The sequence below is a fragment of the Nansenia antarctica genome, assembly GCF_963989245.1.
Source record: "Nansenia antarctica genome assembly, chromosome: 13".
In the NCBI taxonomy this organism is placed as follows: domain Eukaryota; kingdom Metazoa; phylum Chordata; class Actinopteri; order Argentiniformes; family Microstomatidae; genus Nansenia; species Nansenia antarctica.
The window spans coordinates 2,059,829-2,087,328 of NC_137683.1; the positions used below are offsets into that span (position 1 = coordinate 2,059,829).

Here is a 27,500-nt window from a genome sequence, read left to right on the forward strand (position 1 = left end):
GAGAGAGGGAGAGGGAGTTAGAGAGAGAAAGAGAGAGAGAGGGAGTTAGAGAGAGGAGGGAGAGGGAGTTAGAGAGAGAGAGAGACAGGGAGAGGGAGTTAGAGAGAGAAAGAGAGAGGGAGAGGGAGTTAGAGAGAGAGAGAGGGAGAGGGAGTTAGAGAGAGAAGAGAGAGAGAGAGGGAGAGGTCAGTTAGAGAGAGAAAGAGAGAGAGAGGGAGAGGGAGTTAGAGAGAGAAAGAGAGAGAGAGAGGGAGTTAGAGAGAGAGAGAGGAGAGGGAGTTAGAGAGAGAAAGAGAGAGAGAGGGAGAGGGAGTTAGAGAGAGAAAGAGAGGGAGAGGGAGTTAGAGAGAGAAGAGAGAGAGGAGAGGGAGTTAGAGAGAGAGAGAGAGAGGGAGAGGGAGTTAGAGAGAGAAAGGGAGAGGGAGTTAGAGAGAGAAGAGAGAGAGGGGAGAGGGAGTTAGAGAGAGAGAGAGGGAGAGGGAGTTAGAGAGAGAAAGAGAGAGAGAGGAGAGGGAGTTAGAGAGAGAAAGAGAGAGAGAGGGAGTTAGAGAGAGAGAGAGAGAGAGAGAGAGAGAGGAGAGGGAGTTAGAGAGAGAGGGAGAGGGAGTTAGAGAGAGAAAGGGAGAGGGAGTTAGAGAGAGAGAGAGGAGAGGAGAGGGAGTTAGAGAGAGAAGAGAGAGAAAGGGAGAGGGAGTTAGAGAGAGAAAGAGAGAGAGAGGGAGAGGGAGTTAGAGAGAGAAGAGAGAGAAGGGAGAGGGAGTTAGAGAGAGAGAGAGGGAGATGGAGTTAGAGAGAGAGAGAGAGAGGAGAGGGAGTTAGAGAGAGAAAGAGAGAGAGGGAGAGGGAGTTAGAGAGAGAAAGAGAGAGAAAGGGAGAGGGAGTTAGAGAGAGAAAGAGAGAGAGAGGGAGAGGGAGTTAGAGAGAGAAGAGAGAGAAAGGGAGAGGGAGTTAGAGAGAGAGAGAGAGAGGGAGATGGAGTTAGAGAGAGAAAGAGAGAGAGGGAGAGTGAGTTAGAGAGAGAGAAAGAGAGAGGGAGAGGGAGTTAGAGAGAGAAAGAGAGAGAGGGAGAGGGAGTTAGAGAGAGAAAGAGAGAGAAGGGAGAGGGAGTTAGAGAGAGAAAGAGAGGAGAGGGAGAGGGAGTTAGAGAGAGAGAGGAGTAGAGAGGGAGAGGGAGTTAGAGAGAGAAAGAGAGAGAGGGGAGAGGGAGTTAGAGAGAGAAAGAGAGAGAGAGGGAGAGAGAGAGAAGAGAGAGGGAGAGAGGGAGTTAGAGAGAGAAAGAGAGAGAGGGGGAGAGGGAGTTAGAGAGAGAAAGAGAGAGAGGGGGAGAGGGAGTTAGAGAGAGAAAGAGAGAGAGAGGGAGAGGGAGTTAGAGATAGAAGAGAGAGAGAGAGAGGGAGTTAGAGAGGAGAGGAGTTAGAGAGAGAAGAGAGAGAAGGGAGAGGGAGTTAGAGAGAGAAAGAGAGAGAAAGGGAGTGGGAGTTAGAGAGAGAAAGGAGAGAGAGGGAGAGGGAGTTAGAGTGAGTGTGAGAGAGGTGAGTGGGTGTAGAGAGAGAGAGGGGAGTTAGAGTGAGATTGAGTGAGAGGGGGTGTGGGAGTTAGAGTGAGTGAGGGAGTGAGGGAGTTAGAGAGAGAGAGAGAGGGAGTGGTGTTGAGAGAGAGGAGTGGGAGTTTGAGTGAGTGAGAGTGGGTTAGAGAGTGAGTTGAGAGAGAGGGGTTAGAGTGAGAGGAGTTAGAGAGAGGGAGTTAGAGAGAGAGGTGAGTTGGAGTTAGAGAGGGAGTTAGAGAGAGGAGTTAGAGAGAGGGGATAGAGAGAGAGAGGGAGTTAGAGAGAGAGGGAGTTAGAGAGAGAGAGAGGGAGTTAGAGAGAGGGGGTTAGAGAGAGAGAGGGAGAGAGAGAGGGAGTTAGAGAGAGGGAGTTAGAGAGAGAGAGTTAGAGAGAGAGAGGGAGTTAGAGAGAGAGAGGGAGTTAGAGAGAGGGAGTTAGAGAGAGAGAGAGTTAGAGAGAGAGAGGGAGTTAGAGAGAGAGAGGGAGTTAGAGAGTTACAGAGAGAGAGAGAGAGTCTCTCTGGTGGAGCACACTCACCCTGGCTGCAAGGTCATGCTGTCTTCAGCTCTGCACCTGCTGGTGTTGGGTGGGCGAATGAGGGGGGGAGGGGGGAGGGACTGGGGGTGGCATAGTGAAAAAGAGAAATGAGAGCAAGAGAGTGACAGACTGAGAGGAGGACAAGGGAATAATGGCGGTATTGTTAGCATCCTTGGAAGTGCTGGTGTTTCTGTGGTGAAAGTGTCTTTCGAGGTTGTGCCACAAGGCTCTGTGTAACCACCCTGCCGCCTCTCGCTAATGGACACCCGGCTCTTTGATGAGTCCAAGGCCTCAGCCCCTGAAAGGAAAAGGCTGTTCGTCTTCTGAGGTTCTATCTGGCAACCCGCATTTATTTATCTTTCAAAGAGAGAGAGGGAGAAAAAAGTTGCTTAAATGGGCTGGATAGGTCATTCGTTTTCATGGCAAGAGCTTTTTTTGCTTTTGTAGTGTTCCGGAGATTTCTTTGATTAACGGCCAATAAATCACAGTTTGTCAGCTGCTTTTGATTGGAGAACGTTGCAACTGTATGAAATTACCATCTGCCAGCGTATATCAGGTACCTTCATTTATTCATGAATAAGAGCATGTTGTTAGTCTGACGTTATTTATCCCAACTAGATGGAGAGAATACATACAACACAGCACAAGCACACTTCATCAACTTGGTTAGAAGCAAACAGGAGTGAAGGACAGATGGCTCAGACAGAGCAGTGAGTTTCTCCATGTTTCTCCATGTTTCTCCATGTTTCTCCATGGAGGTAGTGTGGAAGTAGTGTCTCCCAGGGACCGGTCCTAAGGGAACCCTCTTCATTAGCGGTTGAATGATGCTAGTATTATATTATGTATTATATTGTATTATATTATGTATTAGATTGCAGTAACACTCTCTTGTTCAAGATTGTACATCAGCTATCAAAAATAGTTCAAAATGAATCCAGATTCCTACTCCATTCCAGTAATTGTATCTCATGTATGTCGGGTTGGGCGGTAATACTGTAATAACTGTAAACCACGGTATTTGAAAATAGCAACAGTGTCAATACCAATACCATCATAAAAATAAAATCTGCTGCACAATGTGTGTGTGTATATTTGTCAAATAATTAACTATACTCAAAAAACACCATACTATTTAAAAGCAATCATAACCGTGTGTCATGTGACGGCTTCTCCTTAGAAGAAGGATCTGATTCACAGCACTCATCTGCTGTAACTAAACCAGTTAACCCTCTCCCCCTCCCCTCCCCATGTGTCCCAACACTACCTTCATTAACCCTCTCCCCCTCCCCTCCCCATGTGTCCCAACACTACCTTCATTAACCCTCTCCCCCTCCCCTTCCCATGTGTCCCCAGCACTACCTTCATTAACCCTCTCCCCCTCCCCTTCCCATGTGTCCCCAGCACTACCTTCATTAACCCTCTCCCCCTCCCCTCCCCATGTGTCCCAACACTACCTTCATTAACCCTCTCCCCCTCCCCTTCCCATGTGTCCCCAGCACTACCTTCATTAACCCTCTCCCCCTCCCCTTCCCATGTGTCCCCAGCACTACCTTCATTAACCCTCTCCCCCTCCCCTCCCCATGTGTCCCAACACTACCTTCATTAACCCTCTCCCCCTCCCCTTCCCATGTGTCCCCAGCACTACCTTCATTAACCCTCTCCCCCTCCCCTCCCCATGTGTCCCCAGCACTACCTTCATTAACCCTCTCCCCCTCCCCTTCCCATGTGTCCCCAGCACTACCTTCATTAACCCTCTCCCCCTCCCCTCCCATGTGTCCCCAGCACTACCTTCATTAACCCTCTCCCCCTCCCCTTCCCATGTGTCCCCAGCACTACCTTCATTAACCCTCTCCCCCTCCCCTTCCCATGTGTCCCCAGCACTACCTTCATTAACCCTCTCCCCCTCCCCTCCCCATGTGTCCCCAGCACTACCTTCATTAACCCTCTCCCTCTCCCCTCCCCATGTGTCCCCAGCACTACCTTCATTAACCCTCTCCCCCTCCCCTCCCCATGTGTCCCCAGCACTACCTTCATTAACCCTCTCCCCCTCCCCTCCCCATGTGTCCCCAGCACTACCTTCATTAACCCTCTCCCCCTCCCCTTCCCATGTGTCCCCAGCACTACCTTCATTAACCCTCTCCCCCTCCCCTTCCCATGTGTCCCCAGCACTACCTTCATTAACCCTCTCCCCCTCCCCTTCCCATGTGTCCCCAGCACTACCTTCATTAACCCTCTCCCCCTCCCCTCCCATGTGTCCCCAGCACTACCTTCATTAACCCTCTCCCCCTCCCCTTCCCATGTGTCCCCAGCACTACCTTCATTAACCCTCTCCCCCTCCCCTCCCCATGTGTCCCCAGCACTACCTTCATTAACCCTCTCCCCCTCCCCTTCCCATGTGTCCCCAGCACTACCTTCATTAACCCTCTCCCCCTCCCCTTCCCATGTGTCCCCAGCACTACCTTCATTAACCCTCTCCCCCTCCCCTCCCCATGTGTCCCCAGCACTACCTTCATTAACCCTCTCCCCCTCCCCTTCCCATGTGTCCCCAGCACTACCTTCATTAACCCTCTCCCCCTCCCCTTCCCATGTTTCCCCAGCACTACCTTCATTAACCCTCTCCCCCTCCCCTTCCCATGTGTCCCCAAGCACTACCTTCATTAACCGTCTCCGTCTCCCCATGTGTCCCCAGCACTACCTTCATTAACCCTCTCCCCCTCCCCTTCCCATGTGTCCCCAGCACTACCTTCATTAACCCTCTCCCCCTCCCCTTCCCATGTGTCCCCAGCACTACCTTCATTAACCCTCTCCCCCTCCCCTCCCCATGTGTCCCCAGCACTACCTTCATTAACCCTCTCCCTCTCCCCTCCCCATGTGTCCCCAGCACTACCTTCATTAACCCTCTCCCCCTCCCCTCCCCATGTGTCCCCAGCACTACCTTCATTAACCCTCTCCCCCTCCCCTTCCCATGTGTCCCCAGCACTACCTTCATTAACCCTCTCCCCCTCCCCTTCCCATGTGTCCCCAACACTACCTTCATTAACCCTCTCCCCCTCCCCTTCCCATGTGTCCCCAGCACTACCTTCATTAACCCTCTCCCCCTCCCCTTCCCATGTGTCCCCAGCACTACCTTCATTAACCCTCTCCCCCTCCCCTTCCCATGTGTCCCCAGCACTACCTTCATTAACCCTCTCCCCCTCCCCTTCCCATGTGTCCCAACACTACCTTCATTAACCCTCTCCCCCTCCCCTCCCCATGTGTCCCCAGCACTACCTTCATTAACCCTCTCCCCCTCCCCTTCCCATGTGTCCCCAACACTACCTTCATTAACCCTCTCCCCCTCCCCTTCCCATGTGTCCCCAGCACTACCTTCATTAACCCTCTCCCCCTCCCCTTCCCATGTGTCCCCAGCACTACCTTCATTAACCCTCTCCCCCTCCCCTTCCCATGTGTCCCCAGCACTACCTTCATTAACCCTCTCCCTCTCCCCTCCCCATGTGTCCCCAGCACTACCTTCATTAACCCTCTCCCCCTCCCCTCCCCATGTGTCCCCAGCACTACCTTCATTAGGCCCCTATACTTTCTTTTACTTCTTTTTTTCTTTTTATTATTACTACTCGATCTTTTCAGTTTGTAAAGCGTCTTTGAGTGTCTAGAAAAGCGCTATATAAGTCTAATGTATTATTATTATTATTATTATTATTTATTTATTTTTAAACATCGTCAAATGTGTCCCGCCCTAGTCTCATTACAAACCGAAAGTATTTTTAGCACAGTTTTTATTCATTTATTTATTTATTCATTTTATGCACATTTTTTGAGCACTGCTGGTGGAAAGTGTTTGAGCAGGTTGGTGGGAAAGGACAGGGCTGTGGTCCACCTTTCACTAGCCGCTGTCACTAAGTCATCATGTGATATTGGTGGCTCCCGGCGGTATACCAGGGTTACATCTGGGGACAGTTTAACGCTATAACAAATGGGATACTGCCCAACCCTAGTGTGAAGTACAACAGTGAGACAGTGAGACAGTGAGACAGTGAGACAGTGAGACAGTGAGACAGAGAGACAGAGAGACAGTGAGACAGTGAGACAGTGAGACAGTGAGACAGTGAGACAGTGAGACAGTGAGACAGTGAGACAGAGAGACAGTGAGACAGTGAGACAGTGAGACAGTGAGACAGTGAGACAGTGAGACAGTGAGACAGAGAGACAGAGAGACAGAGAGACAGTGAGACAGAGAGACAGTGAGACAGTGAGACAGTGAGACAGTGAGACAGAGAGACAGTGAGACAGTGAGACAGTGAGACAGTGAGAGAGTGAGACAGTGAGACAGTGAGACAGTGAGACAGAGAGACAGTGAGACAGTGAGACAGTGAGACAGTGAGAGTGAGACAGTGAGACAGTGAGACAGAGAGACAGGGAGACAGTGAGACAGTGAGACAGTGAGACAGTGAGACAGTGAGACAGAGAGACAGGGAGACAGTGAGACAGTGAGACAGAGAGACAGTGAGACAGTGAGACAGTGAGACAGTGAGACAGTGATCCCAAACAACAACAACAACAACAACATCAGCCCCTCCTAGTGCTTTAGAGTGTCCCACTGTGCAGCTGTAAATCCTGCCTGGTGACTCTGCACATGTAAATCCTGCCTGGTGACTCTGCACAGAGTGTTGGCAGGAGAAGGGCCTCCCAGACCCAGACCATGTGACACACACACACACACACACACACACACACACAGCTCTCACACTGCACTGACACCCCCCAGGCTTCAGCTGACTGTCACCAGCCAAGAGCGTGTGTGTGTGTGTGTGTGTGTGTGTGTGTGTGTGTGTGTGTGTGTGTGTGCGTGTGTGTGTGTGTAATACTTCACAAGCTGGTATGGTAACACTTCACATTCAGTCACCGTAGTGACAACAATGTATTAACATCTCATTACATAGTAGTAGTAGTATTCGGCAATTCCACACTGTATATATACTGGAATAATTAACAATCCAATTCAAACAATATTGATGTTCTAATACTGAGAATGACAATGCGGAACCATCAATGTATCTAAGAACACCTTTTCTTTGACAGCTCGCCACCATAAAAAGTGAATCCCATCTGAAGCACCTATTACAGCGACTACCAAGCTACTGCCCAGAGTCTATGGTAAGTACCATTACCAAGTTACTGCCCAGAGTCTATGGTAAGTACCATTACCAAGTTACTGCCCAGAGTCTATGGTAAGTACCATTTCATCTACAACGATTGGGTAAATGTGACTATGAAAAGTACAAAAACGTTGGCTATGAAAGCTTTCAATACAGCACAGGAAATATATTAGTAGCCACATTTAGTAGACTTCTACGTGTTACATACTGTACAGACCTCCTGCTCCTGGTCTGGCTAGAGAGAGGTATCAAAAGACCAGGCCAGAACACTCCCTACCACCAACCTAATTACAAACCTGAGACGCCAGGCTGGTTTTCATCCTGACTGCTAGGAACAGGCAATTACATAACAACCACTCTCTAATTAGCCAGATGCTGTTTGCTCTGGACATGTGTCCCGCACTCGTCTGTCTCAGCATCAGGTCCTGGACCAGAACCTCCAGGTCTTATCAGACAATCACTCATTCAAACTGAGCGCTCGTCTAAAAACCACCAGATTTCCAATCTGAATGCAGACCTAAGGGACTGTACGTGTGTGAATGCAGACCTAAGGGACTGTACGTGTGTGAATGCAGACCTAAGGGACTGTACGTGTGTGAATGCAGACCTAAGGGACTGTACGTGTGTGAATGCAGACCTAAGGGACTGTACGTGTGTGAATGCAGACCTAAGGGACTGTAGCTGTGTGTACTGGGACAGTGAGACGGAGACTAACAGTGATAGTCTGTAGTTGGAGTTCTGCTAGAATCCACCATGAGTCCTCCTCCACGCGTTAGATTCATTGGACTCTGTTCATCGCAATGAGATCGTTTCTACCTCATGTAAAGATACCACCACTTCTCCCCGTCAGTCTCCCAAATGACGCTGATGTCCACTGACAGCTGCTCCTCTCTTCCCGAGCCAGAGACACGAGGGAGTATTTACAATGACGTACAAAGTCAACAAAATACAGTTGATTTAAGTGATCATGTTATTAAGAGCCACCAGAGTGGTTTCTCTGCCTCCTTCATGTCTGCCCTGTGTCATGCTCTTCACAGGACTGGGATGAGCCAGAGATGGTTGTGTGTTCTTTATTAATCCAAAAGGCTGTCAACCACAAAGCTCTTATGAGTTTTTGGTGGTTTATATGTTTCTGGTTTTTCCCTTGCATGAATATGCTTTTTTAATTAGAGCGTTGTTATATTGAAATGTCCGTTATGAATGTGAGTAACCCCTGCCAACTGACTCACAGACTATTTCAGTCTATTGTTTCACTGAAGTAGCCAAAGAGTTTTTCTGAGGTCTGAAACACTCACAGGCCTCAATATGTCTACAAAATTGAGTTCCTTTGTTTCCTGAAGGACCCTTGTATAGTTCATTCATGTTTGTCTAACTATTAGGCTCTAACACAACATTCCTTGGTTAGCCATTGTGTCCCATTACCAGACGAACCACACCAAAGTCGACTCTGTTTTTGTTATTCATTTTCCATGTATATTCAACCTTTAGTCTCATTGGGCTTTACAAGAGGAACCTGGACAGAAATAGCAACACACAAAGTTACAGACAAAACCAACGTTTAACAACAATCGTACAATATTGCGAAGAATGTACACATTAAAACAATGTTATATTGTTGAACCAGTATGTCAGCCATCAAAGGCCCTGGGTATTCTGGTCTCATCCTGATGTGCTTGTGTTGGCTGGGGCTCTCACACTCTAACACTATGCTGACCTTTCTCCATGTTTTACAGAATGAGCTTTGGGTCTGCATCAACTCCACACTACCTGGTAAGATCTGATCTCAGGCAGTTTCTAAGGGATATGTTCTCAGATAAATCCACCTGTCAAAGTGTAATGCCTACCAGATGGTAAAACATTGTTGCTGAGCTGACATTGTGCACACACTTAGCCCTCTCTAGAAGTCCATATAAGTCCAGAGCTTAGCCTGCTGTCCAAAGAGAAGTCATATGTTTTGCAAACCCCCCCATGTCAAGGTTATTTCAAGGTTACTGTAGCCCCCATGTGTTTGTCCACAGGGGCGTCCCGGAGGTCCGATGGTTGGGTGGGGCTGGGCTGCTGTGAGCTGGCCATCTCAGCCGAGTGTCGCAGGGAGTGTAAGCAGGTGATAGTCTGAGTGAGAGACACACACACACACACACACACACACACACACACATTCTGTGAATGTGACAGGACAATGTTTCTCCAACCAGATTTGTTGTTCCAGTGATCTTTACACATTGCGTTTCTTGGTCTCATCAGCCTTTTTTCACTGACCTTGTAGGCGTCATCCAAGAACGACATCACTAAAGTATGCAAGAAGGACACCGAGGTGAGTAACATAATGATATGTACTATATATATCTAACTGTGTGTCTCAATTATCACTGACTTTTATTTGCTGGTTGTTTGTCCTAGCTTGAGAAACTGGGTCTATGTTCTGGCTTCTCATTTGCATGCAGCCTTTTACAGCTCTTCTTCACATCCAGTTAGCTGTGAGCTCAAAGCCATTTAGCTTCATGACTGTTTGATGAGATAACAGCAGTGGTCTTCACGGTCCATCTCAAGTGTCCTCCTCCCCACCCTCTTGATGAGGTCATTTCCTCTGTGATCAGCACTCTGAAGGGATGTTATTAATGATGTCAATGCTGATTGGGCTCTCTCTAGTCAAAGGGAGAGAGTGGTGAGCTCATCTTGTCCTGCTGCGAGCGTAGCTTAGCATAGCTACGTGATAGCAGAGATCTCCTTTCATCTTCACCCACCTCCTCTTTCCCAAAACAAACAAATAAACAAATACTGTTTAGAAATAGATTGGAGCACACTCACACACACACACACACACACACACACACACACACACACACACACACACACACACACACACACACACACACACTTAAGTTATCCCTGGAACCTTCTATCTCATTCTGGTTGTATGAATCATTTCTGTAGCAGCCAACATCACAGGCCCCTTATGCTGTTTTCTGTTTGGTTGTAATGATTTATTTATGGGTTTTTCAGTTTTACAACACAAACACACAGGTACATCACAAACATATAAACAAAAAACAAAACAAAACAAACAAACAAACAAAAAAGTAAGCAAATAATACAAATAATGATAAAAGAAGAACAAGAACAAGAACAAGAACAATATATATTATCAAAATAAATGCATAAGTAAAAAAAAACATAGGAGGGGGAAAAAAAAAAAAAAAGTACAAAGGTCAGATAGGTAGTTAGGTCCAGGTCAGATAGGTAGTTAGGTAGTTAGGTCCAGGTCAGATAGGTAGTTAGGTAGTTAGGTAGTTAGGTCCAGGTCAGATAGGTCTTATGATGCTTTCTGATGCGGTGCCAGCGTGTCCCAGGTCTCTCTGGGTGTAACTAGACACCTGATAACACACTTTAACTAGACACCTGATAACACACTTTAACTAGACACCTGATAACACACTGTAACTAGACACCTGATAACACACTTTAACTAGACACCTGATAACACACTTTAACTAGACACCTGATAACACACTTTAACTAGACACCTGATAACACACTTTAACTAGACACCTGATAACACACTTTAACTAGACACCTGATAACACACTTTAACTAGACACCTGATAACACACTTTAACTAGACACCTGATAACACACTTGGTGGCTCCAGAGCAACATTCACTTCAGTTGTGGTGTTTGTTGTTAACCAAAGCGTGACAATTGTGTGAATATGGAACAATACAATGTATTATTCAGCAGTCAGTATTGTACATTATTAACAGTGGTTGTCATTGTTTCTGGAGCCCACCAAGTGTGTTATCAGCTGTGTAGTTAAACCCAGACCTGAGACACACTAGCGTTCCATCCACCACATATTCACCACTCTGGAAGTTGTGGCGTTTGTGGTTTGAACAAAGCATGAACAAGAACGGCTTACAATTGTGTAAATATGCAACAATACAATGTATTATTTAGCAGTCAGTATTGTACATTATTAACAATGGTTGCCATTGTTAAATTCCTCTGTCTTAAAGGTGTTTCTGTTCTTGTTCTCAGAAACCCCTCTACAGTTGCATCACCAAAAATGAAAGTAAGTGTCCAACATGTTCACGACAGCTGCGACACAAACCAACCAGTCAGAGTGTCCTCCATATGATGAGATGAGAATTAAACACGCTTTGTGCCCTTTGACCTCTGTGAGGAGGAAGTGACCCCCCCCCACCCCTGTCTGATGAGACGTGTTTGCGTGCCTGGAGGCCGAGGTCATGACCTCCTCGGTTGGCAGAAATGATTTCATCTGTCACTGAGCTGGCCAGCCAATAAAGCTCTTGTTTGTATTCTGAGCTGAGATGGAGGCGGAGTGTGACCCTGCAGACAACCACCCAGATGTGACACGGCCCCTGGCCAGCTCACAGGACGAGAGGTGGTCTTAGTTGGACTGTTCTGTCCAGAGAGGTTCTGGTAATTGTTCACCTCCAATGCAAATTCACTCAAACTATGTTATTTACTTCATGCAGTATGCAGTTGGCATACCCTATCTAGTTCAAGTCAAATGTCGGTGATTGTCAATTTGGAATGTAGTGGCGGACCATATCATACACACATATTCTATTCTATTAAATTGTATTCTATTCTAATCTAATCTAGCCAAATCTAATCTAATCTAATCTAATCTAGCCTAATCTAATCTAATCTAATCTAATCTAATCTAATCTAATCTAATCTAATCTAATTCTACATACTTACAACCCTGTTGTGCTGGATACATTGATAGCATTACATTTGTGTTTCAACTAGGGATATCTGATATTGATATTGGATATCTGTGCAATATTGGTCCTGAATGCTGGATCCCGATCTGGCGTGTCACTCACGTGAACAGTAGTAGTCAGTGGTCACGTGCATGACAGTTGGCTAGTAGCTACCTGTGTGTAATGAGTCTGACAATGTCATGATGCCAGCTGGTGAAATCATAAACCATTTGCTTAAGTAATTTTTCGGTTGTTTACATCTGAAACTACAGGTTGTAAGCTTTCAAATGATGCGTCATACATTGAAATCAGAAAAAAATTCAAGACGACACAAGTATTTGAATGTTGGTGCACCTCAAGAATGGGAATGAGACAGGAGAAAAGTGACTCTGATCAAACCACAACAACAAACGCTGTTAACAGCTAGCAGCTAACAGTGGTACATCGCTAGGAACGTCTAACTGCGTTTTTATAACATTACAACATGCTGATAGAACATCAACATGCTAAAAACACATAACGACGCATAATTAGTCTGCGACTGGTTTCTGGTCTCACCAGCGGGTGTCACCAGGCTACACTTTTAAAAAGGGTGCTATAATTGATTTGCCATTTGTAAGAGAAGATAAATAGAATAAAAACCTGAAGGCACTAAAACTAGAAATCAGACAGTAACAACATTTTTTCTACAATGCTGAATGCTGATGTTTAAATTGTTTTAACTTTAAACCAGTGGTCACTGAGTGGTTTTGTTGCTTTAATAAAGGCTGGCAGTCTTTAATAGCCAACTGTTGTTGTGGACTATATACTGGGGAAGTATTTGTTATTATTCAGGAGTAAAACAATAATACCAATATCGGATTGATATCGGTATCGCAGATACCTGAAGCCCAGGTATCGGTATCGGTAGTGAAAAAATGGGATCGGGACATCCCTAGTTTCAACTGTGGTGTGTGTGTGTGTGTGTGTGTGTGTGTGTGTGTGTGTGTGTGTGTGTGTGTGTGTGTGTGTGTGTCAGTGGGGTCATTGTGCTGCAGCTACGCGGGGAGGCACACCAACTGCAGAGAGTACTGCCAGGCCATCTTCAGAACAGACTCGTCCCCCACCGTGTCCCAGATCAAGGCGGTGAAGGACTACTGCCAGAGCATCAGTCCTCAGCTCATCGGCTGTGTGGGGAACTACACCAAGTCCTACCCCATCAGGAGCCCCATAGACAGTGAGTGTCCTCATGTTAATAACATACTGTACTGTACTACAGTCAGAGGATAGTATAGTCTAAATGACCCCATAGACAGTGAGTGTCCTCATGTTAATAACATACTATACTGTACTACAGTCAGAGGATAGTATAGTCTAAATGACCCCATAGACAGTGAGTGTCCTCATGTTAATAACATACTATACTGTACTACAGTCAGAGGATAGTATAGTCTAAATGACCCCATAGACAGTGAGTGTCCTCATGTTAATAACATACTATACTGTACTACAGTCAGAGTATAGTATAGTCTAAATGACCCCATAGACAGTGAGTGTCCTCATGTTAATAACATACTGTACTGTACTACAGTCAGAGTATAGTATAGTCTAAATGACCCCATAGACAGTGAGTGTCCTCATGTTAATAACATACTGTACTGTACTGTACTACAGTCAGAGTATAGTATAGTCTAAATGACCCCATATACAGTGAGTGTCCTCATGTTAATAACATACTATACTGTACTACAGTCAGAGGATAGTATAGTTTAAATGACCCCATAGAGATTGAGTGTCCTCATGTTAATAACATACTATACTGTACTACAGTCAGAGTATAGTATAGTCTAAATGACCCTATAGACAGTGAGTGTCCTCATGTTAATACATACTATACTGTACTACAGTCAGAGGATAGTATAGTCTAAATGACCCCATAGACAGTGAATGTCCTCATGTTAATACATACTGTACTGTACTACGGTCAGAGTATAGTATAGTCTAAATGACCCCATAGACAGTGAGTGTCCTCATGTTAATACATACTGTACTGTACTACAGTCAGAGGATAAGATAGTCTAAATGACCCCATAGACAGTGAGTGTCCTCATGTTAATAACATACTGTACTGTACTACAGTCAGAGTATAGTATAGTCTAAATGACCCCATAGACAGTGAGTGTCCTCATGTTAATAACATACTATACTGTACTACAGTCAGAGTATAGTATAGTCTAAATGACCCCATAGACAGTGAGTGTCCTCATGTTAATAACATACTGTACTGTACTACAGTCAGAGTATAGTATAGTCTAAATGACCCCATAGACAGTGAGTGTCCTCATGTTAATAACATACTGTACTGTACTGTACTACAGTCAGAGTATAGTATAGTCTAAATGACCCCATATACAGTGAGTGTCCTCATGTTAATAACATACTATACTGTACTACAGTCAGAGGATAGTATAGTTTAAATGACCCCATAGAGATTGAGTGTCCTCATGTTAATAACATACTATACTGTACTACAGTCAGAGTATAGTATAGTCTAAATGACCCTATAGACAGTGAGTGTCCTCATGTTAATACATACTATACTGTACTACAGTCAGAGGATAGTATAGTCTAAATGACCCCATAGACAGTGAATGTCCTCATGTTAATACATACTGTACTGTACTACGGTCAGAGTATAGTATAGTCTAAATGACCCCATAGACAGTGAGTGTCCTCATGTTAATACATACTGTACTGTACTACAGTCAGAGGATAAGATAGTCTAAATGACCCCATAGACAGTGAGTGTCCTCATGTTAATAACATACTGTACTGTACTACAGTCAGAGGATAGGATAGTCTAAATGACCCCATAGACAGTGAGTGTCCTCATGTTAATAACATACTATACTGTACTACAGTCAGAGGATAGGATAGTCTAAATGACCCCATAGACAGTGAGTGTCCTCATGTTAATAACATACTATACTGTACTACAGTCAGAGTATACTATAGTCTAAATGACCCCATAGACAGTGAGTGTCCTCATGTTAATAACATACTATACTGTACTACAGTCAGAGTATACTATAGTCTAAATGACCCCATAGACAGTGAGTGTCCTCATGTTAATACATACTGTACTGTACTACAGTCAGAGTATAGTATAGTCTAAATGACCCCATAGACAGTGAGTGTCCTCATGTTAATAACATACTGTACTGTACTACAGTCAGAGTATAGTATAGTCTAAATGACCCCATAGACAGTGAGTGTCCTCATGTTAATAACATACTATACTGTACTACAGTCAGAGTATAGTTAGTCTAAATGACCCCATAGACAGTGAGTGTCCTCATGTTAATACATACTATACTGTACTACAGTCAGAGTATAGTATAGTCTAAATGACCCCATAGACAGTGAGTGTCCTCATGTTAATAACATACTATACTGTACTACAGTCAGAGGATAGTATAGTCTAAATGACCCCATAGACAGTGAGTGTCCTCATGTTAATAACATACTATACTGTACTACAGTCAGAGTATAGTATAGTCTAAATGACCCCATAGACAGTGAGTGTCCTCATGTTAATAACATACTATACTGTACTACAGTCAGAGTATAGTATAGTCTAAATGACCCCATAGAGAGTCAGAATCACTTTTAGTACATCTCAATGAGAAAAAAGCAGCATCCACACACTCAAATCTGTGCAAAAATCTTTATTTTATTGCAAGCTTTCGGTCATAGACCTTCTTCATTTCTATGCCTGAAGAAGGTCTATGTAAAAGAATGATTTCTGCACAGTTGAGTGAGCGGATGCTGCTTGTTTCTCTCTATTTGATACTCTGCATCTCCAGCACGGATGAGCGGTGATATTTTCACTATTTTGATTCCATCTCAATGTACAAGAACACAAGGGGAGAATTCTATGGCTTGGGTTCCGCAACATTGGCATTGCAGCATTCAGATGATGATTCAAAATCACAATAATAATAAGTTAAGTAAATAAGTAAAACAAGTAATAAAGTGATAAAGAGATGGTACTACAGTGATAAAGAGATGGTACTACAGTGATAAAGAGATGGTACTACAGTGATAAAGAGATGGTACTACAGTGATAAAGAGATGGTACTACAGTGATAAAGAGATGGTACTACAGTGATAAAGAGATGGTACTACAGTGGTAAAGAGATGGTACTACAGTGATAAAGAGATGGTACTACAGTGATAAAGAGATGGTACTACAGTGATAAAGAGATGGTACTACAGTGATAAAGAGATGGTACTACAGTGATAAAGAGATGGTACTACAGTGGCTTCCATAGTGCAACATATTACACCTCCTGATACTAAATAGATAGTGATGATGTCTCATGCTACCCTGATATGGAACCATATAGTAGGAGACAGTACATATCCATATGAATATATCCTTTAATCAAGGTCTTACCGCACACACACACACACACACACACACACACACACACACACACACACACACACACACACACACACACACACACACACACACACATGTTGTCCTTTAATCAAGGTCTCCCCCCCCCCCCCCCCCCCCAGGCCTGTACTGTTGTGACCGGGCGGAGGACGCCCACTGTCAGGTGGCCTGCAGACGCATCCTGCGCACCATGACCACGGAGCACGAGATCATGGAGGGCCTGATCCAGGAGTGTGGCAGCCAGCCCCTCCCCCAGGACCCTCTGTGGCAGTGCTTCCTGGGCAGCGCCCACCCGCCCACCAAGACTGACGTGGAGACCTCCCCCCCCGCCAAGATGGACTGTGCCAAGCTGCACTGCTGCTCCAAAGCCAATACCTCACTGTGCAGGTAGGACAGGCTGGCGGGGACATCTAGCTAAGTCACACACACACACACACACACACACACACACACACACACACACACGCATGCACGCACACACACACACACACACACACACACACACACACACAGAACCTCACACCGTCTTCTCATCCTGTACCAGGGACATGTGCCAGGAGATCAGTACTAACTGGGGCACTCAGACATGGCAGGAGTTTGACCAGCTGTGTGAGTACAACCCTGTGGAGACGGACCTCATCACCTGTCTCACCGACGTCAGGGAGCCCTGCCAGCTGGGCTGCAAGGACCTGGCCTACTGCACCAACTTCAACAACAGGTTAGTTATTCTACCTCCTGGCCTACTGCACCAACTTCAACAACAGGTTAGTTCTCTACCTGCCTACTGCACCAACTTCAACAACAGGTTAGTTCTCTACCTGCCTACTGCACCAACTTCAACAACAGGTTAGTTCTCTACCTGCCTACTGCACCAACTTCAACAAAAGGAGGAGAGGACATTGGAGACATCCTAACCTGGAGTTCCTTGTCAGTGTGTTAACCAGAGTGTGTTTCATTTCAAGCCTTTATTTCAACTCTGGGACCACTGTGGGAGACCCTCATTTTCGGTGGGGCCGAGTGTACAGGATAAATTAAAACATTACAACACAATAAATCTAATAAGTGTAGTCACGGCTAATAATAGTAGTCGCGGGTGTGAGGTTCTGTGTGTGTGTGTCATCATCTGAATGCTGCAATGCCAATGTTGCGGAACCCAAGCCATAGAATTCTCCCCTTGTGTTCTTGTACATTGAGATGGAATCAAAATAGTGAAAATATCACCGCTCATCCGTGCTGGAGATGCAGAGTATCAAATAGAGAGAAACAAGCAGCATCCGCTCACTCAACTGTGCAGAAATCATTCTTTTACATAGACCTTCTTCAGGCATAGAAATGAAGAAGGTCTATGACCGAAAGCTTGCAATAAAATAAAGATTTTTGCACAGATTTGAGTGTGTGGATGCTGCTTTTTTCTCATTGAGATGTACTAAAAGTGATTCTGATTGTGATACTCACTCTCTATGGGGTCATTTAGACTATACTATACTCTGACTGTAGTACAGTATAGTATGTTATTAACATGAGGACACTCACTGTCTATGGGGTCATTTAGACTATACTATACTCTGACTGTAGTACAGTATAGTATGTTATTAACATGAGGACACTCACTGTCTATGGGGTCATTTAGACTATACTATACTCTGACTGTAGTACAGTATAGTATGTTATTAACATGAGGACACTCACTGTCTATGGGGTCATTTAGACTATACTATACTCTGACTGTAGTACAGTACAGTATGTTATTAACATGAGGACACTCACTGTCTATGGGGTCATTTAGACTAACTATACTCTGACTGTAGTACAGTATAGTATGTTATTAACATGAGGACACCCACTGTCTATGGGGTCATTTAGACTATACTATACTCTGACTGTAGTACAGTACAGTATGTTATTAACATGAGGACACTCACTGTCTATGGGGTCATTTAGACTATACTATACTCTGACTGTAGTACAGTACAGTACAGTATGTTATTAACATGAGGACACTCACTGTCTATGGGGTCATTTAGACTATACTATACTCTGACTGTAGTACAGTACAGTATGTTATTAACATGAGGACACTCACTGTCTATGGGGTCATTTAGACTATACTATACTCTGACTGTAGTACAGTATAGTATGTTATTAACATGAGGACACTCACTGTCTATGGGGTCATTTAGACTATACTATCCTCTGACTGTAGTACAGTATAGTATGTTATTAACATGAGGACACTCACTGTCTATGGGGTCATTTAGACTATACTATCCTCTGACTGTAGTACAGTACAGTATGTTATTAACATGAGGACACTCACTGTCTATGGGGTCATTTAGACTATACTATCCTCTGACTGTAGTACAGTATAGTATGTTATTAACATGAGGACACTCACTGTCTATGGGGCTCCTGATGGGGTAGGACTTGGTGTAGTTCCCCACACAGCCGATGAGCTGAGGACTGATGCTCTGGCAGTAGTCCTTCACCGCCTTGATCTGGGACACGGTGGGGGACGAGTCTGTTCTGAAGATGGCCTGGCAGTACTCTCTGCAGTTGGTGTGCCTCCCCGCGTAGCTGCAGCACAATGACCCCACTGACACACACACACACACACACACACACATACACACACACACACACACACACACACACACAGGCACAGGCATACACACACACACACACACACAGGCACAGGCATACACACACACACACACACACACACACACACAGGCACAGGCATACACACACACACACACACACACACACACACACACACACAGGCACAGGCATACACACACACACACATACACACACACACACACACACACACACACACACAGGCACAGGCATACACACACACACACACACACACACAGGCTCAGGCATACGTACAGGCACAGGCATACGCGCACACACACACACACACACACAAACACACACACACACACACACACACACACACACACACACACACACACACACACCACAGTTGAAACAACAAATGTAATGCTATCAATCAGATTTTTTTTATCCAGCACAACAGAGTTGTAAGTATGTAGAATTAGATTAGATTAGATTACATTAGATTAGATTAGATTCGGCTAGATTAGATTAGAATAGAATACAATTTAATAGAATAGAATATGTGTGTATGATATGGTCCGCCACTACATTCCAAATTGACAATCACCGACATTTGACTTGAACTAGATAGGGTATGCCAACTGCATACTGCATGAAGTAAATAACATAGTTTGAGTGAATTTGCATTGGAGGTGAATGAATGAATGAATGAATGAAAACCTTTATTGTCCCCACTGGGGAAATTTTGTTGTCAAACAGCTTAGTTAGGGCAGACAGAAAACATTCAATAAATAAATAAATAAAACAGTGCAGGCTTAATAAGTGCAAGATAAAGTGCTCAAGTGCATGTAGTCCAAGTAGCAGTCTTAACGGCCTCTCAGCTCCAGGTCTCCCCCACCCTGCAGGGCCTGGTTCTAGAGTCGGAGTGCAGCTGGAACAAAGGACTGTCCAAATCTTTGGTGTACAATGACCAGAACCTCTCTGGACAGAACAGTCCAACTAAGACCACCTCTCGTCCTGTGAGCTGGCCTCAGGCCAGTGTAATAAGTGTAACTCACAGATGCTCTCATGGTAACCCACTGGGCCACCCACATCCTCACTGTACAGACCCACCTCCTCCTCCACCCTGAGCAGAGCACACTCGTCTGGCGCGCGCGATGCTAATATGATTTATTAGGTCTGGGGTGTCAGAGCAGGGTCAGAGCAGCAGGGAGGCGTGGGTAGGGAGTGCTGGCAGCCACCCTCCAGCAGAGCTGTGGTGAGTGGATAGAAACCTCCTCCCGTCTACAGACCCAGGCATCACCCCTGTGGGCACCTCTTAACCTCAGGCTGGAACCAAACCCTGAACCATATCAAACAATGCACAGAGTCGCCACGGTTACGTTGTGTGACGGTTTTATGCACTGTGGAGCGCCGGAGCGTTGGCTGGTGATTACTGTACTGTCATGCTGGTCAGGGCAGGGAGGGGCTGGGTGGAACCAAGGTCTCTGGGGTCTCCTCACACAGACAATAGATTACACCCCTAGACAATTGTGGTTGGCTTAAATGGCTGTGTGCTAGGTTGTTTAGAGGTCCCAGAGTGAACAAGAGGGAGAGAGAGATAGAATGTGTGGTGGGTATGTGTGTGTGTGTGTGTGTGTGTGTGTGTGTGTGTGTGTGTGTGTTGTCTCCCAGCAAAGGCCCTGTACAGGACTCCGGTCTAGCCTTCTAACGGGTTCGATCTTAGGATTCTAACGATGCTTGTAAGCCTACAGCCTCCAGGCTGGGGGATTCCTGCTCCCAATTTCCTAGAGAGATCTTTGGCTCGTTGAAAACCTCGCCAAACAAGAGCCTGCCCCGCCTGGGCTAGACCTGGTCCTAGGTCTGCACATGTCCTCCCCGGGGTTGGAACGAGAGAGAGAGAGAAAGGAGAGAGAGAGAGAGAGAGAGAGAGAGAGAGAGAGAGAGAGAGAGAATGAGACTGAGAGAGAGAGAGAGACAGAGAGACTGAGAGAGAGAGAGAGAGACAGAGAGACTGAGAGAGAGACAGAGAGACAGAGAGAGAGAGACAGAGAGAGAGACAGAGAGAGAGACAGAGAGACTGAGAGAGAGAGAGACAGAGAGAGAGAGAGAGAGAGAGAGAGAGAGAGAGAGAGAGAGAGAGAGAGAGAGAGAGAGAGAGAGAGAGAGAGAGAGAGAGAGAGAGAAGCAATAGCTTAGGCAGTTTTTCCTGGTCAGGTCATGTGACAGGATGAAGGTCCAGGAGCAGGTCCTATGTGCAGCATATGGAATGACTGCGTGTCCTCTTGAACAAAGAGCCAACAGTCTAACCAGCCTGGGATAGAGTCAGCAAACACACAGTTCACCACACAAACAGACACAGCTCAATTCACAGCATCTCTGCAAAGCCATAGATAGATAGCCATAGACCACAACAGACCAGGCATCTGCTTTACAGTACAGAACCATCGTCTCTCTCAGGCAACACTGATACAGACAACCTCCACGTAAGCATGGTCTACACACTCAAGCTTACTCACTACCCCTCTCTCTCTCTCTCTGTCTCTCTCTCTCTCTGTCTCTCTCTCTCTCTCTCTCTCTCTCTCTGTCTCTCTCTCTCTCTGTCTCTCTCTCTCTCTCTCTCTGTCTCTCTCACTCTCTCTGTCTCTCTCTCTGTCTCTCTGTCTCTCACTCTCTCTGTCTCTCTCTCTCTCTCTGTCTCTCTCTCAGTCTCTCTCTCAGTCTCTCTCTCTCTCTCTCACTCTCTCTGTCTCTCTCTCTCTCTCTCTATTTAGGTATGACTATGAATGTTGGTAAACTCAGAACAGAACATTGCTTGATTCGCAGCTCAGCAATTACAAGGTAATTGATAAAAAATAAAATAAAAAAATAGCTGGAATTTCTCAAGCAAGGCCCTCTCGAAGTAGAATTGGAAAGCATCCCAACTATTCCATGTGTTATTTTCATTTGAGGGGAGTGGGGGGGGGGTCTGTCTGTAGATGAGGGCACCATGGCTCCCACTGGGGGATTTGCGGTTCAGACAAACAAACGCTGGCTCACATTTCCTTTGAAGGCGTCCCGGGGGCCGTGGTACGTGGGCCTGCCCCCCTGAGGGGTTCAAAAGCTGGGGTGTTCAGAGGAGCAAACAGGGCTGGAGGCAGAGGGTGAGTGTGACCCTGGAGCTCAGCACACTGGGCCTCCCCCCTACGGGGCTGTCTCTGTGTCTCAACATACACAGTGTAGATAGATACTGTAGGGAGGTAGAGCTGTACTGTAGGGAGGTAGAGCTGTACTGTAGGAGGTAGAGCTGTACTGTAGGGAGGTAGAGCTGTACTGTAGGGAGGTAGAGCTGTACTGTAGGAGGTAGAGCTGTACTGTAGGAGGTAGAGCTGTACTGTAGGAGGTAGAGCTGTACTGTAGGGAGGTAGAGCTGTACTGTAGGAGGTAGAGCTGTACTGTAGAGAGGTAGAGCTGTACTGTAGGGAGGTAGAGCTGTACTGTAGGAGGTAGAGCTGTACTGTAGGAGGTAGAGCTGTACTGTAGGGAGGTAGAGCTGTACTGTAGGGAGGTAGAGCTGTACTGTAGGAGGTAGAGCTGTACTGTAGGAGGTAGAGCTGTACTGTAGGGAGGTAGAGATGTACTGTAGGGAGGTAGAGCTGTACTGTAGAGAGGTAGAGCTGTACTGTAGGAGGTAGAGATGTACTGTAGGAGGTAGAGCTGTACTGTAGGGAGGTAGAGCTATACTGTAGGGAGGTAGAGCTGTACTGTAGGAGGTAGAGCTGTACTGTAGGTGGTAGAGCTGTACTGTAGGAGGTAGAGCTGTACTGTAGGAGGTAGAGCTGTACTGTAGGTGGTAGAGCTGTACTGTAGGGAGGTAGAGCTGTACTGTAGGGAGGTAGAGCTGTACTGTAGGAGGTAGAGCTGTACTGTAGGAGGTAGAGCTGTACTGTAGGGAGGTAGAGCTGTACTGTAGGAGGTAGAGCTGTACTGTAGGAGGTAGAGCTGTACTGTAGGGAGGTAGAGCTGTACTGTAGGTGGTAGAGCTGTACTGTAGGAGGTAGAGCTGTACTGTAGGGAGGTAGAGCTGTACTGTAGGAGGTAGAGCTGTACTGTAGGAGGTAGAGCTATACTGTAGGGAGGTAGAGCTGTACTGTAGGGAGGTAGAGCTGTACTGTAGGAGGTAGAGCTGTACTGTAGGGAGGTAGAGATGTACTGTAGAGAGGTAGAGCTGTACTGTAGGGAGGTAGAGCTGTACTGTAGGGAGGTAGAGCTGTACTGTAGGAGGTAGAGCTGTACTGTAGGAGGTAGAGCTGTACTGTAGGGAGGTAGAGCTGTACTGTAGGGAGGTAGAGCTGTACTGTAGGGAGGTAGAGCTATACTGTAGGGAGGTAGAGCTGTACTGTAGGAGGTAGAGCTGTACTGTAGGGAGGTAGAGCTGTACTGTAGGGAGGTAGAGCTGTACTGTAGGGAGGTAGAGCTGTACTGTAGGAGGTAGAGCTGTACTGTAGGAGGTAGAGCTGTACTGTAGGGAGGTAGAGCTGTACTGTAGGGAGGTAGAGCTGTACTGTAGGGAGGTAGAGCTGTACTGTAGGGAGGTAGAGCTGTACTGTAGGGAGGTAGAGCTGTACTGTAGGAGGTAGAGCTGTACTGTAGGGAGGTAGAGCTGTACTGTAGGAGGTAGAGCTGTACTGTAGGAGGTAGAGCTGTACTGTAGGAGGTAGAGCTGTACTGTAGGAGGTAGAGCTGTACTGTAGGAGGTAGAGCTGTACTGTAGGGAGGTAGAGCTGTACTGTAGGAGGTAGAGCTGTACTGTAGGAGGTAGAGCTGTACTGTAGGAGGTAGAGCTGTACTGTAGGGAGGTAGAGCTGTACTGTAGGGAGGTAGAGCTGTACTGTAGGAGGTAGAGCTGTACTGTAGGAGGTAGAGCTGTACTGTAGGAGGTAGAGCTGTACTGTAGGAGGTAGAGCTGTACTGTAGGAGGTAGAGCTGTACTGTAGGAGGTAGAGCTGTACTGTAGGAGGTAGAGCTGTACTGTAGGAGGTAGAGCTGTACTGTAGGGAGGTAGAGCTGTACTGTAGGTGGTAGAGCTGTACTGTAGGGAGGTAGAGCTGTACTGTAGGAGGTAGAGCTGTACTGTAGGAGGTAGAGCTGTACTGTAGGAGGTAGAGCTGTACTGTAGGAGGTAGAGCTGTACTGTAGGAGGTAGAGCTGTACTGTAGGAGGTAGAGCTGTACTGTAGGAGGTAGAGCTGTACTGTAGGAGGTAGAGCTGTACTGTAGGAGGTAGAGCTGTACTGTAGGAGGTAGAGCTGTACTGTAGGGAGGTAGAGCTGTACTGTAGGGAGGTAGAGCTGTACTGTAGGGAGGTAGAGCTGTACTGTAGGAGGTAGAGCTGTACTGTAGGAGGTAGAGCTGTACTGTAGGAGGTAGAGCTGTACTGTAGGAGGTAGAGCTGTACTGTAGGAGGTAGAGCTGTACTGTAGGTGGTAGAGCTGTACTGTAGGAGGTAGAGCTGTACTGTAGGAGGTAGAGCTGGCTCATCATTGAAGTGAACTACCCCGCTGGTCATAATAATATTATGTCATATTATGACAGCAGCTGATAAAACCAGGAACAAGTCACCAACCAATCAAAATGTTCAGACTGATTATTTTCTATATTCTTATTCAGAAAATGTTCAATAAATTGCAGCGTTGTTGAAAATCAATGACACACTCGCTAGTCAAGCCAAAACATTGCAAGGCAATGGATTCAGTGAGTAATCCCCACTACTACCTAGTACTCACCGAATCCATTGCATTGCAATGTTTTGGCTTGGCTAGCGAGTGTGTCATTGATTTTCAACGACGTTGACATGTATTTCCCTTTTTCAGAATAAAAGTTTGAACAGTCAAATGACTGTTATTATCCATGCTTAGAGAGACATAACAGACAGGGGTAAATAGAACAACTGAGTCACTGTGAGTAAGAGTGGAGCGGTCATTAAACTCTATTTTGGGTTTGAGAGGAAAACCGTCATGACCACGGTCCACCCATGGGGTCAAGTTTGGGTTGTGACCTGGGGATGAGGTCAACCTGTGGTCCTCCTGCTCGTGGTCAGGACCACACTATTCCTCCCTCTTTTCCTCAAACACACACATGCGCACACACACACACACACACACACACACACACACAACCCACCAATCAACTGTCTCACCCTAGATTACGGACGCTAGATCTGACCTTCCAGTCAGATGGCCCACATTGGACATATGAAGGACACTTCCTCTTTTAAAGAAAACAAGCCACACCTCCCCCAAAGCACACTCTCTCCCATTCAAAACTACTGCCTGTCATTGTTATGTTGCTATGTCCTGTATGTTTTATTGTTATGTTGCTATGTCCTGTGTGTTTTATTGTATGAACATTAAAGAATGGGAGTATAATGTTGAATGCACTAATACTACCATCATGTGTTTTCTTTGTCCGGTTGTCCTTAGGCCCACAGAGCTGTTCCGCAGCTGTAACATCCAATCAGATCAGGGCGCTATGAACGACATCAAGCTGTGGTCCAATGGGACCATCAAGATGCCGTTTATGAACATCCCAGTCCTGGACATCAGGAAGTGCAGACCAGAGATGTGGAAGGCGGTGGCCTGCTCCCTGCAGATCAAACCCTGCCAGAGCAAGTCCAGAGGCATCATCTGCAAGTACGTATCTACCCCCCTCCACATGCTCACTCCCTCACACACTACCCCCCTCCACATGCTCACTCCCCCTCCACACGCTCACTCCCTCACACACTACCCCCCTCCACACGCTCACTCCCTCACACACTACCCCCCTCCACACGCTCACTCCCTCACTCACTACCCCCCTTCACACGCTCACTACCCCCCTCCACACGCTCACTCCCTCACACACTACCCCCCTCCACACTACCCCCCTCCACACGCTCACTCCCTCACACACTACCCCCCTCCACACGCTCACTCCCTCACACACTACCCCCCTCCACACGCTCACTCCCTCACTCACTACCCCCCTTCACATGCTCACTCCCTCACACACTACCCCCCTTCACATGCTCACTCCCCCTCCACACGCTCACTCCCACACACACTACCCCCCTCCACACTACCCCCCTCCACACGCTCACTCCCTCACACACTACCCCCCTCCACACTACCCCCCTCCACACGCTCACTCCCTCACACACTACCCCCCTCCACACGCTCACTCCCTCACACACTACCCCCCTCCACACGCTCACTCCTTCACACACTACCCCCCTCCACACTACCCCCCTCCACACGCTCACTCCCTCACACACTACCCCCCTCCACACGCTCACTCCCACACACACTACCCCCCTCCACACGCTCACTCCTTCACACACTACCCCCCTCCACACTACCCCCCTCCACATGCTCACTCCCTCACACACTACCCCCCTCCACACGCTCACTCCCTCACTCACTACCCCCCTCCACACGCTCACTCTCACACACACTATCCCCCTTCACATGCTCACTCCCCCTCCACATGCTCACTCCCACACACACTTCACACGCTCACTCCCACACACACCTCCAGCCTTACCTCCATAGAGATATTACCTGTAGGCCAGGTTGAATCTTTTCACCACATTGCTTACATCCAATCCTCTTAGATCCTGACAGGTGAATATAGTTAGGGGATAGGGGGGGATAGGGGGGGATTTTTATATGACCTTCCTTCACTACCTCCTGTTGTAACAGTGAAAACAACTGTTGTAACAGTGAATGCCCAAAGAACCAGCTGGGACTAGAAACCACAGGAGTCAGATCCAGATGGCTCTTAACCACGGTGTTGACACAACATGGAGCCCAGCTCACTGGCAGGGAGGATGTTGTGGTTGGGCCGGGCCTGACTCACTACCTGAAGCCATTTATCAGCACATCCTCACACTGGGGCTTTCTCCCTGAGAGCACTCACACCTGGGTGTTTGACAGGATGAATGTGTGTGTGTGTGTGTGTGTGTGTGTGTGTGTGTGTGTGTGTGTGTGTGTGTGTGTGTGTGTGGGTGTGTGTGTGTGTGTGTGTGTGTGTGTGTGTGTCTCAGGGACAGGGCTTTAGTACTGTATGTGGAGGAGTTGTCAGTGTGGTGAGGAGAGACATTCCAACTGACAGTCTTATTCACGGGCGTCCACACGTGTGTGACAGAGACACAAATCGCCTTTTGTTGCGCCTTTATTTACTCTCACATTCCCTTGGGCACACACACACACACACACACACACACGCTCAGTCATTGTGTTGGAGCTTGGGAGGGATTAGGCCTCCTCACGCTACCCTTTAAAAGTCATTCTGCCTGGGCTGTCCTCTGAGACCTTACCTCCCCTTACCTCCCTTACCTCCCCATACCTCCCCTACCTCCTCTGAGACCATGGGCCCTATTATGCACTTCATCAATAAGACGAGGCGGTAGATCTAAACTTAAGACGTGGAGGCGTGGTCAAGGCCACTTTGCTATTATGCGTGCTGTAGTGGGCGCCTAAAACC

The 27,500-nt window shown here is 46.7% G+C and overlaps 1 protein-coding gene across 1 annotated transcript in view; it reads left to right on the forward strand.

Annotated features, from left to right (window-relative positions):
• The window catches only part of reck (reversion-inducing-cysteine-rich protein with kazal motifs), a gene marked incomplete at both ends in the record, with an annotated part of 72,986 nt that overhangs the window by 23,195 nt on the left and 22,291 nt on the right, over positions 1-27,500 (forward strand). Inside the window, 9 exons of the mRNA XM_080544372.1 lie at positions 7,163-7,237; positions 8,973-9,009; positions 9,258-9,343; positions 9,506-9,553; positions 11,275-11,308; positions 12,988-13,185; positions 16,536-16,800; positions 16,958-17,131; positions 25,457-25,666. Of these exons, the coding sequence (XP_080400498.1) occupies positions 7,163-7,237; positions 8,973-9,009; positions 9,258-9,343; positions 9,506-9,553; positions 11,275-11,308; positions 12,988-13,185; positions 16,536-16,800; positions 16,958-17,131; positions 25,457-25,666 (1,127 nt within the window). The remainder of the gene's footprint in view (positions 1-7,162; positions 7,238-8,972; positions 9,010-9,257; positions 9,344-9,505; positions 9,554-11,274; positions 11,309-12,987; positions 13,186-16,535; positions 16,801-16,957; positions 17,132-25,456; positions 25,667-27,500) is intronic.